This window comes from Pseudonaja textilis, chromosome Z (assembly GCF_049901715.1).
Source record: "Pseudonaja textilis isolate UNSWEBS1 chromosome Z, rPseTex1.2, whole genome shotgun sequence".
Classification (NCBI taxonomy): Eukaryota; Metazoa; Chordata; class Lepidosauria; order Squamata; family Elapidae; genus Pseudonaja; species Pseudonaja textilis.
Genome location: NC_142008.1, coordinates 5,404,302 through 5,416,766, shown reverse-complemented (window position 1 = coordinate 5,416,766; position 12,465 = coordinate 5,404,302). Strand labels below are relative to the sequence as shown.

General features: G+C 39.6%; 1 protein-coding gene across 6 annotated transcripts in view; it reads right to left on the bottom strand.

The window, feature by feature from the left end:
- The window catches only part of LOC113447963 (sodium channel protein type 5 subunit alpha-like), a 381,002-nt gene that overhangs the window by 181,778 nt on the left and 186,759 nt on the right, over positions 1-12,465 (bottom strand). For all 6 annotated transcript variants that reach the window (XM_087917483.1, XM_087917477.1, XM_087917478.1 and 3 more), the window contains 2 exons: positions 5,530-5,662; positions 1,980-2,218 (listed from right to left, as the gene is read on the bottom strand). In XM_087917483.1, coding sequence (XP_087773609.1) covers positions 1,980-2,218; positions 5,530-5,662 — 372 coding nt within the window. The remainder of the gene's footprint in view (positions 1-1,979; positions 2,219-5,529; positions 5,663-12,465) is intronic.

The following is a 12,465-nucleotide window of genomic DNA, read 5'->3' as shown; positions in this document are numbered from 1 at the left end:
AAGTTGATCAGGGCCTGGAACCTAATTGTATGAGAACAATAGTTAAATTGTTAAACTAACAGTGTTTAACCTATTGAACAAAAGGACGGTGGGGGGGCATTATATCTGTCTCCTAGTCCTTGAGGGGCTGCCACAGAGAAGATGGGATTGACTTATTTTTCAAAGCAGTTGAAGGCAAGACAAGAAGCAACGGGTGAAAGCTTGTTCAAGAGAGGTCCAACCTAGAAATAAGGAGATATTTCCTGACAGCGAGAACAATCAATCAACGGAACAGCTTGCCTCCTGGAATCATGAGTGTTCCATTGTAGGAAGTCTTCAAAAATAGACTAGACAACTATTTGACCTAGATGGTATAAGGTCTCCTCACTTTAGCAGAGAGTTGGACTAGAAGACCTCCAAGGTCCCTTCCAGCCCTATGATTCCGTGTAATCACGGATGTCTGCTAGGGGTTGGGTAAAAAGGGTGGTCCTGCTTCATATAAATTTCTGCATTTGATAACATCTCAGCTGTATTTTGCAAATACAGCTATCAATAGAAGTCAATATTTGTTACTGAGGGTTGAAATCCTTGGTGCTTTCTGAGCTTGGCCGTTTTCTTGCAGATGTTTCATTAGCCGACAATTACCCAACTAACACTGATGTTATCCGGCTGAGTAATGAAATGTCTACAAGAAAACAATCAAACATTCAAGCTCAGAGAGCACCAAGGAACCCAAGCTCACCACTGTTATTTTCAGTTAATGACCTTAAAAGTTATGTAAGAGATGAAAAACCTGTAATTTAGTCAAACTGCAAAACATATTCCATATTTTTGACCCCACCCTATTATGTGAGGTCTCAAGGGATGATAGGCATTTGCAACCCATATGGCACACTTTTTTAAATCTTAAATTAGGCTACAATTTTGCAACTTTGGCTGTTCATCATCATCTGTGAAGGACAGGAAAAACAGGAAGAAAGTTTAATAGGAAATAAAGCAATCAATTGTTATTAGCTTATACAGCCAAATCACCATCTCTTTGTAGCAAGCAATATCCTTTTGTTTTTTTTACTTTTTATGACCAGGAGCTACATGGGTCAGAATGAAGATGTACTGACGTCACATGAGGCACAACATTTTGGCCCGTTTTCCCCCATTTTTCATTCCTTAAACTGATAAATGCTACTAGCGTAAAACTAATAGCATGGTTTTAAACACTTTTTAAATGACTTTTGTGGCATTATAAAAATTATTTTGCATTTTTTTAAAAACCTTGTTACCTGTCCAGAGTCATAGGAGGCTAAAACATATGAAGAACCATTGCAAGAATGGGTATGTCTAGTCCAATGAAGAGAAGAATTAGGGGTGAGGGGCTACATAAAAGGGACTGAATCAACCTATTGTCCAAAGCACCTGAAGGGCAGGACAATAAGCAATGATGGAAACTAATCAAGGAGAGAAGCAACTTAGAACTAAGGAGAAATTTCCTGATAGTTAGAATCATCAATCAGTGGAGCGACTTGCCTCCAGAAGTTGTAGATGCTCCAACACTGGAGGTTTTCAAGAAGAGACCGGACAGTCATTTGCCCAGACTTATAAGGGTCTCCTGATTGAGCAGGAGGTTGGACTAGAAGACCTCTAATGTTCCTTTTAACTCTGTTGTTCTGAGTGAGATGGACAGCCATATACATTTAACAATAAATAAAAATAAATAAGTAAATGAATAAATCTCTGTAGTATGAATAGAGATGACAATAATAAAGATATGACTGACCATTTTTAAATATAGGCAACTGAGTTACATAGGCTCTTGATCTGCTCCATCATGTCATTTCATTTACCTTCCTGTTGGAATGAATTATTCATTTCCAAACCAGATGCGCTGAGATAGTAATTCCCAGAGCATGATTAAAAATAACTCTGGGAGACATGGCCCAAGCATACCTGGAGACAACCGGTTGGAGGAAGGATACAAGACATAGGAAACATGACCTACATACCTGATTCCCAATGTTGAGCACCTCCTCAAATTCTTTGGTCATCTTGTAGTGGTCCATGGCCATGAAGAGCGTGTTCATCACAATGCAGAGAGTGATTGTGAGGTCGCTGAAAGGATCCATAATGATGAACTTAATTTTCTCCTTGATCAAGAGCCACATTGGGCAGCAATCCCATATGAGAAATCTTACTGCAAAGTGATTCCAGCAAGGAGGACATTTCTGCCGAGACTCCTCAAGCTCTAAGGGAACAGAACACGTGGTGGGTAAATAGCAATAGTTGGAAGCAGGAAAGGAAATAAATGCATTTACTGCAACGTTCAGCAGATTTTATTTATTCATTTACAAAGGGTTTCATATATTTCAACCTATTCAGTAGCAGATGCTTATATTATCCAATTTTAGTCACATGGTTGTCATTGGCAACTTTCTTGCTAGCTTCCCCAAAACAAACTCAATGGGGAAGCCAGCAGGAAAACTCATAATTTGCCCATTCCCACCAGCAATAACCCCCAGGTCCTCCCCAGCCTCTTTCGACATTCCCACAACAGGCTAGGCGTTCCTAGTCTCCCTCCCTCGACAGAAACCCTATGATCAGTATTTGGGATTCCTGCCATTTATGTCAGGTGCAACAAATCAGGACCATAACTTAAATTACAGTTCAGAAGATCCATTGCTCAAGAATCTAGTCAAAAAAAGTTCAGTAATAGTCGGTATCAGGTAAGAGTCAATGCAATTCAAGGAGGATTGTATTTAGATATCTATGGTAACATAATGATTCTAGACAGATTACTCATTTAACTCCCCCCACCCCAGTTCTGCCTGCTCTTCTCCTACAATTTGCTTCTTAATGGTCTATGCATCTTTGAGTTATGATAATGACAAGAACTGCCAGGATTGCTATCATTAAACCATGCAGTCACGTGACATTGCACTTTATAAATGCATGACTTAGTAACAACAATCTTGGTCCCAATAGTTGTTCTAATCTGAGAACTAGCTGTATCTTTGTCTTTCTTTGTAGAACTATTACATTTTTAATTTCTGTTAAGATGACTTACATCATCTTCATATAAATATATGGCAAAGTTGTATTTGCTCTTTTACTTAATTATCTTCTATTTGAAAAAGAGTTGGATGTGCTTCTTTCATTTAAAAAAGCAATAAAATTTTAAAAGAATCAAGATACGTTTTTCAGAATGTGATAATTGAAGCTGCTGTCTTGGTTTAGAAGGTCCTGTCTTGGTTTAGAAAAAGAATAAAGATCTGTATGTCTTCAGACACTGCTAAAATATAATTCCTAACATTGTCTGCCACTGGCTATATTGGACGGGGCTCTTAAGAGCTGTAATTTGGCATCATCTGGAGGGCTATAACTTCCATAGCCTTGGCACAGAACCAATCCTAAATGTCTCCCTCTTTTCTTGCCCTTATTTTTACCAATTTTACATCTAACTAGACCGGATACAGAATTACCCCAGGGAAACTGTGGCTGGAAAGGAAGTTCCAGTATGCAATGGAGCATATACAAGCAGTCCTCGCTCAAAATTTTGGAATTTCGAACATTTTGGAACGAGCATGTATTTATGACAATTGCAGTGTCTCAGAATCATGTGATCATATTTTGTAACCTTCCAACAAGCAAAGTCAATGGGGAAGCCAGATTCATTTAAGAAACACGTTGCTAACTTAACAATTACAGCGATTCATTTAACAACTGTGACAGGAAAATTCATACACTGGGACAAAACTCACTTAAAAACTGTCTTGCTTAGCAACAGAGGTTTCGAAATCAATTGTGGTCGTAAGTTGAGCACTATACTCTTTGAACAGATAGACCCAGCTGTGGATGAGATACATTAGGAAGGGCAAAACTATCTGAAAAGTATTCAGAGAATTATTGACAAGGGGAGCATCTAGCTGTTGTGTGTCATCACCAAAATTATGTGCAGAATGCTACAACAATGATATCTATGCACTTTGTAGGCAATTTCCACACTATAATAAGTGATTACGTTCTGGCCATATTATGTAACTTACTCACTTCTAAGTTGATATTTATACAACTGCTCTGTGTAATTCTGAGTTTGTAGGAGTTAACCTAATGTTGCTTCTGAATGAAACAATACAAAATCCTATTAAGAGGAGATTAGCAGCATTTCTTTCCCAAAGGTTAAATAAAGATCTCTTAGAGCAGCTTTCATTTAGGACACATTCCCCACATCCATCTGATGCACTGCGACTGCAACCCCCAGACCTTAAGAAATGCTGCACAGAAATTCTGGGTATTGTAGTCCCAATGCATCTAGAAGGTGTTAGTTTGAAGTTGGGGTCTTTAAGACTTGTGGACGTCAACTCCCAGAATTCCTCCTCCAATCATGTTAGTTCAGGAATTCTGGGAATTGACGTCCACAAGTCTTAAACTTGCCAGGTTTGAAGACCCTTGGATTAGAGGAAGGCTGATACAGAATATGCTGCCATTGAACAAGCAATCAGCAAAGTGGTGCGTGACCTGATATTCTATTCTATACACATAATCCTCAACTTACGACCACAAGTGGGACCAGAATTTCTATTATAAGTCATTGTGGCCCTAAATCGATTTTATAACCATTTTTATGATGGTCATTAAAGAATCATTGTGTAGGTTAAATGAATCATGTGATCATTAAGTGAACCAGCTTCTCCCCAATGGACAACTTTTGCCAGAAATCAGCAAAAAAAAAGTCACAATTCATGATCATGTGACCGCAGGATACTGTAATCTGTCATAAATGCGAGCCAACTGCCAAGTGCTTAGATTACAATTACATAAAGACCTTGGAGAGCAGTGCAATAATTGTAATTGTGAATACAGATCATAAATCACTTTTTCCGAGGCCATTGTATCTTTCAATGGTCGCTAAACAAACTGTCTTAAGTCAAGAACTGCCTATATCATGATATTTCTCATATTCTAGTTCAGGGGTCTCTAAACTTAGCAACTTTAGGACTTGAGGACAAACTCACAGAATTCCCCAGTCTGCCACAATAGCTGGGGAATTCTGGGAGTTAAGTCTTAAAGCTTGTCCAGATTGGAGAACCCCTGTTCTACGTAGGGCAGGAGTGTCAAATTCATTGAAGGCTGCATCAGAGTTGTGTTTGACCTTGGATGGCCAGAGTGGGCATGACCAGCTCAATGTCACTCGTGTTGGGGACACCTGTAGTAGCCCAAGCATTCTGCCAGCGAAAACAGGCTCCCGAGCTCTGTTTTCGGCTGCGACAGCCTCCTGCAGAAGGCCCTTGCAGCTGAAAACAGAGCTCGGGAGCCCGTTTTCCCAAACTCCATTTTTACTGGCAGAGGGGTTGCAGGAGGCCGTCACAACCGAAAACAGAGCTTGCCCTCCCACAGCCCTTCCGAGCTCCGTTTTCTCTGGCAGAAGCATCACGGACCAGTCCTTTGCTGTTTCCAGGGCAGCCCCGCGGGCCAGATCTAAGCACCCCATGGGCAGGATTTGCCCCATGGGCCTTGAGTTTGACACCCCTGAGGTAGAGTATCAGAGGGAAGTCTTACCTTCCAGGGCGCTGGTGATGATGCTAACAGCACTGACAGCACGTTGCCTTTGGAAGTGCTCCTCAGAATGCTCCATAGAAAGGCGGTGGGGTGATAAAAGCTGCCTCTTGTTCAAGTCTTCAGAAAGGGAGGTCTAGGTCAAGAAACATACCCATGAATAGCTCGTGTAAGCCAAATAATGCATATCTTGTGTCCTTGAACACGATTTTTATTTTTTTCATTGGTTTTCCTTTATTCCAACACCTACAGCATTTTCAAAGAAGTGAAGTATCTGGTATGCACGGTTTCCTCAAAGCAAAAAGATTATTAGCTAGTTGTGATGGAAGGGGAAATGAGCAGCGATCCATAATTAATAAACAGACAGAGCCTCGGTGGCGCAGTGGTTAGAGTGCAGTACTGCAAGCTACTTCTGCTGACTGCCGGCTGCCTGCAATTTGGCAGATCGAATCTCACCAAGCTCAAGGTCGACTCAGTCTTCCTTCCAAGGTGGGTAAAATGAGGACCCACATTGTTGGGGGCAAGAGGCTGGCTCTATAAACTGCTTAGAGAGGGCTGTAAAGCGGTATATAAGTCTAAGTGCTATTGCTATTATTCTCCCCCCTGGTTGTTGGGATATATCATTCATCAGCAGCCTAGAAATAATAGCCAGAACTTCAGCTTGGAGGACACGAGAAGCACAGGTTGTAGCCTGGTAAGTTCCTGAGACTGGTCGGTGGTAGCCCTCATTCACTACTCTATCTCAATTTCTTACCACACGCTGCCCAATTCACAAAGAAGGAAAATTCAGGCACTTGGCAACTAGCTCACATTTGTGATGGTTGCAATGTCCTGGGGTCATGTCATAAATGGTCATCACCATTTATGAACTTCTGAGAAGCAAAGTCAACGGGGAAGGCAGATTCACTTAGCAGCCGTGTTACTAATTTAACCATTTCAGTGATTCACTTAATGATTGTGGCAAGAAACATTATATAAAATGGGGCAAATTTCACTTAACAGCTGTCTTGCTCAGCAACATAAATGTTTGGCTCAACTCTGGCCATAAGTTGAGGACTACCTATAAATAGTTCTGTTGGCTGTAATGGGCAAATCTAGGTTGTCCTCCCCATCACCACCCAACCCCTGGAAGTCATTAGGAAAGAGTTCACACTTGCTAAAGTTAACTCAGCTTTTGTTCTCTTGTGGTAGTTAAGAGCTCTCTGTGGTGCCTATTGAATACATTCATCTAGCACTTTTGGCAAGCAAGAGGTCTTTGTTTTTCCAAAGTCTGTCCCTGCTGATGTTTCTAAATGACACATAGATGCTAGCAGGTGTAGTAATTGTAGGAGTGGATCTATGGCAGGCAAAGGTTGTGTTTTGCAGAATAGGAGATACGCCGGATGTGTCTAAGATGGCTGAACTGTTAACATAAATCTACTCTGGAAGACATTTCCTCTGATGAAAAGGCTGCTGGCACAATGCCACCCAAGCATAAATTATGTGGAAAGAAAGTTGTGTACCAACTGACAGAGTAAAAAGAAAGAAAGAATGCACAGCTCCAAAGTTATATAGAAAACTTCACTTGGCTCATATTTCACACTGAATTAAATTGATCATAGACTGTCCATTTTAACAAATTCCAAAGGGTCAAGTATAGAATACTCTTTATTACGACAAACACATGTTTCTAAATCCAAAAGATCTTTCCGTGAATATGACTCAGTTCTCCATTAGATCAGAGGTGGGCATTAAGTAATTTTATTTGTTTATTTATTTATTTGCATCCTGCTTTTATTTTTTACAAATAACTCATCACGGCGAACATACCTAATACTTCTTCCTATCTTCCTTACAACAATAAACCTGTGATGTGGACTGTGACTAAGTAAGTAACTCAAAGTCTCCTGGTCGGCTTTCACGCCTAAGGTGGGACTGGAACTCACTGTCTCCTGGTGATCGCCCCCAAAGTACCCCAACCGGCTTTCATACCTAGGGTAAGACTAGAACTCACAGCCTCCTGGTTTCTAGCCTGATTCTTTAACCACTAAACCTCTTATTAATAAATGTCAGAGGTGAATTAAGCATCTGTACTGATGTTTACCTCTAATTCAGTGCCCCCCTCCAAACTTATTTTGAAACCAGGTGACTGGTTTCAGGGAAAACAATTTTTCTACAGCGGGGCGGCGAGGAATGCTTTTGTGTGCTACTTAGATTCCACACACATGCAGATGAAACTTGTGGAGACTGGTTCCTAATAGGCCATGGTCCAGCTCCGGTCTGCGGCCTGGAGGTTGGGACCTCTGCACTAATTTACAGCACACTTCTCATTTCTTCTGTTCATTGCAGGTGGAGAAGGGACACGAAACCTTAAATTTGTGAGGAAATCCCCCCACAATAAATCAACTCTTCAATTTTTTCATTTGTTCTGAAACAAACACCATTGTTAATAAATGAGCATTCTTTTCTAGTGTCTATCCTCATTTGTTGATGGATGTAAGGTATGACTTTTCCCTCGCATGTGCAAAAACAACCAGTTACCAGAAGGATCAGAAATCAAAATGGCAGCTACCAATTTCCCACTTTCAAAATGAAGCAGTGACCAATATATGCTAAGGAAACTAAAACAGGCAGGATGAACTGGAAAAAGCACTTCTGTTCTTTCTCACACTCACCAGACAACAGAATTCAAGAGGGGACATTGCATTTTGAAATGTATGCAAGTAATAAGATTTATAAAATTATAATGAACTCATAAAATCAAAGAGGTTTTCAAAGGTGACTCTCAACAAAATACTGTGAATTTTTAAAAGATATTGTTAACATTACATAGAATAAGACTGAAGAGACGATAAGGCAGCTGCTGAAAATTTTCCCCATAATTTATGTAATGGCAATGCGTGATGAATTTATATGTATGATCATTATGCAAAGGCAGAAAAAAAGCTTACATCAGAAAACTTCATGGTAAAAAGCACCTGCGCTTAGTAAGTATGGTTTTAAGAAGGCTTGCCATAGATTTATATTAAAAATGATGTACTGTGGGAGATGTTTAATTCAAAACTTGTCAAGGGAAAGTTGCAAACTACAATTCGATGCAGATTGTTTTAAAAAATTATTTTCCTTTAAAAAAAGTTAAAAGTGTGAGACAGATATTACTACTCAATATTAACTTAGAAAAAAAGAATTGACTTGAATTCAGCTTGATGTTTATCTTCTGATGACTACATTATTAGCACAACTTTTCATAAATATTGGTAGTAAAAGCTTTGGTGATTGTCACTGTTATCTGCATTATTATATTAATGTATTGTATTTTATGCTAGTTTTAAAGTTTTATTAATATTATAGTTTCATAAAGTATTAAACGTATGTAAACAGCTATTGGCTTCATGTTGCTGGAAGTGGCACTAAAGATTGGCATGTTAAGATAAAATCCATTTGTAGTATTTTTTTTGCTTACATATTTATAGAACAATTGATCCCTATGCAATTTGCACCAAAATACTTTGAACGGGAATTAAAAAAAAAACAACACCTCTTTTTAGACACATAGCTTGAGGAAGGTAATACAGAGAGCTATCTGTGCCAAAATAATCTAAGCAGTTCATGTTGAAATTCCAAAAACCCACCAAAGTTTGTGGATGACCTGGTGGAGCCAGAATACCATCCTGGTTCGTTAGGTTCTCTCGGTGGCTTTCAATACCATTGATTTACCAGTTTAGAAAATGGGAGTTTCAATTCCCACCTTTGGCATGAAAGTCAGTTGGATGACTTTGGGCCAATCACCAGAAGACCTTGAGTTCTAATCCTGCCTTAGTACAAATGCTGACTGGATGACATTGGGCCAATCACTAGGAAGGAGTGAGTTCCAATCCTTCATTAGGCATGAAAACCTGCTGGATGACTTTGGGCCAATCGCTAGGAGATCATGTGTTTTAGCCTCACCTTATTATGAAAGGTGACTGGGTGACTTTGAGCTAGTCACTCTCAATAGCTCAACTTACCTCACAAAGTGTTTGTTCTGGGGAAAATAGAGGAGGAAGGTATGTATTCAGTCTTGAGCTAGTTGTAAAAAATAATCAAGGCAGGATACAAACAAATAAAATTAACCAGGCATGAGGATTCAGAAGGAATGACAGGATGTTGAGTGGCTCTCTGTAGTCAATTCCAATAATGGTGTTTGGAGAAAGAACTCAGATAAGGGACCCTCTGTTGGCAGGGAATAGTGGTATGTGGGAGTGATTTTGGAAGATGGAGCAACAAGACACATCCAAGGGAAGACTGCTTAGCCCACCGCAGGAAAATTACAATGTATAATATTATACAAAACTGGAATATAACTGTCAGAGAAAGATTGGCTGAGCCAGGGGGAAGAGTCAAGAGGGCAATTCGTCTGGAATCTTTATGTAGGCACAAGAGGGAAAGATCTGACCCCTGTTGAATGCCATTGAACCTAAAGCAGTATGGCCCAGGTAAAGACTGCCATTCTGGGAAGATTCCTGTGAAATAGGCCTGAGCAATTAAAGTAGCTAATTGAACTCTGAAATGTGAATCTGGTTGTTCTCACCCGACAATAACATCTGTGATACTTTGGCCACTACATCTCTGATATGGGATCTAGTGTAGGCATTCTCTCTGAAGACAATTTTAATTGAGGAGAAGCCATAATTAGCACCATTTACATTAGCTATTTTTGTGTGAATTTACACACCACTCAAGAATTGGGGATAATATTCTCAGCAGCTTCCAAAGGATTTAAACCAATATCCATTTTGCTAATGCTGAAGGTTTCAACTCCTGCTGATTGAAGTGGGAAGTAAGAACCTTGCTTGGAGAAACAACAGCAGTATATGAGTTAAACTGAAGGGTGACTCTGCTTGCCATTAAGCTGCTGGTATTCTCCTAATGTGGTCCAATGAACATGTTAATAAATATACATATTAATAGAATATTAGTCATCAGCTATACGCTCCTTTGCAGGCTGAGTAGAAGATATCGGGCAGTGCTGTAAAATCAGCATCTTCTTACCCACTATGTTTTGATAAATCACAATTTATACATCCACATCTTTGAAGGAAACATTATTAACTCTATTTTTTCCCTCCGAATTTTTATGTTGGTGTACTGCACCTAGGATCTGTGTATTGGCTACAAAACCTGTAAATTTCATCCATCCATTGTCCTTTTTGCAACCTGGCCAGACAAACTGAAGTCTGTGAAGGAAAGTCAACCCATAGGCTGTAGTACTGGCTAGTACCAATTTTAACATTTTCCTTCCTACTTGGTATCCTCCAGATACACAATTACTCCTCAACTTACAACCATATTGATCCCATATTTATGTTGTTAAGCAAGACAGTTGTTAAGTGAGTTTTTCCCCATTTTAGGAGCATTCTTGCCACAGTTGTTAAGTAAATTGTTGCTGTTGTTAAGTTAGTATCAGGCTTCCCCACTGAGCTTGCTTATCAGAAGATCATAAAAGGGGATCCCAAGAGCTCAGGACATTGCAACCATCACAAATACTTGTCAATGTGAATTTTGATCACATGACCATGGGGATGCTGCAACAGTCATAAGTGTGATAAATGGTCATAAGTTTTTCAGTGCTGTTGTAACTTTGAGCAGTCACTAAATGAACTGCTGTAAATCGAAGACTACCTGTACTACATTACCACTTGCACAATCCCATATGTTCTGGAGAACAACTGGTCAGTAGATGATAGCCAGCAGACGTCAGGTGTCACTGAGATCATTTCAGGTCTTTTAAGTCAGTTTCTTTCAAGCCAGTTCCACAGTGTATTGGCTCATCCTTTCAAAGACAGCAACAGGTTTCAAGCATCATCAAGATATGATCTGTCCTCTAGTCCAGTATTTCTCAACTTCAGCTACTTAACACTGTGTGGACTTCAGCTCTTAGAATTCCCCAGCCAACACAGCTGGCTGGGGAATTCTAGGAGTTGAAATCCATGCAGCTCAAATTTGCTGAGCTTCAGAAACACTGGTTTAGTCTCTTCATGCCTATGTTGCTTCTAATGGCCCAGTTCATTGAGAAAGTAGGTTTTCTGTAAGACATGGTCTTTCATTTGGCTTAAGGCACATCGTTCCCTTCAAATGAGGTTAAAACTTCCAAAGAATCCTAACAGAGAACAAACACTTCAGAATCCCAGCAGAACTTCTAAGTAATTACACATCCCCTCCTGGTTATCTGTCTGTAATCACGTATCAGTAATTTCCTCTTTTATGGATTATTCCATGATAAAATAGTATATAAAATAGGTTTGTGTTGTATTAGATTGCACATCTATACTCAACTGAGCGTATTTCCATGGAATTAAATCAAATAGAATCATGGGAACATGAAGATTGTTAGCCAGTTGTAATGCCAACACATGTCACATTCTATTTTACATCTCTTTTACATTCTATTATTGTGTCTGTTCATGGGCTTTCCCTTCATAATAATATAGCTATGATTCATTGTTTCAGCTTTCAGGAATATTTAATTCTGCTGTACTAGCAAATCCGCACTGAATTATAAGTAGGGATAGTTGAAATGTAAACAACAACCACAAATCAAGACCAGAGAAACAATTTAGGCATCTAAGGTCAGAGGAAACATGGAATCAAGTCCTGGAGCTCTGGACATATTTAGTTATGTATCTATCCTCCTATTTTTTCCCCACAAGAACCCAGAAAGGTATGAGGGATCCTTGGTGCTCACTAAGCTTGTTTGTTTTCTTGCAGACATTTCATTACCCAAACTAGGTAACATCATCAGTACTAGTAGGGAGTGGGGTTTGCTTTCTATTTATATTCAGGACAGGTTAAGCCACGGGAATATAAACTGAGAGCAAACACCATTCCTTTCTAGCAACTGATGATGTTACCTAGTTTGGGTAATGAAAGAAAACAACCCAAGCTCGGAGAGCACCAAGGACCCTGAGCTGCAGATATTCT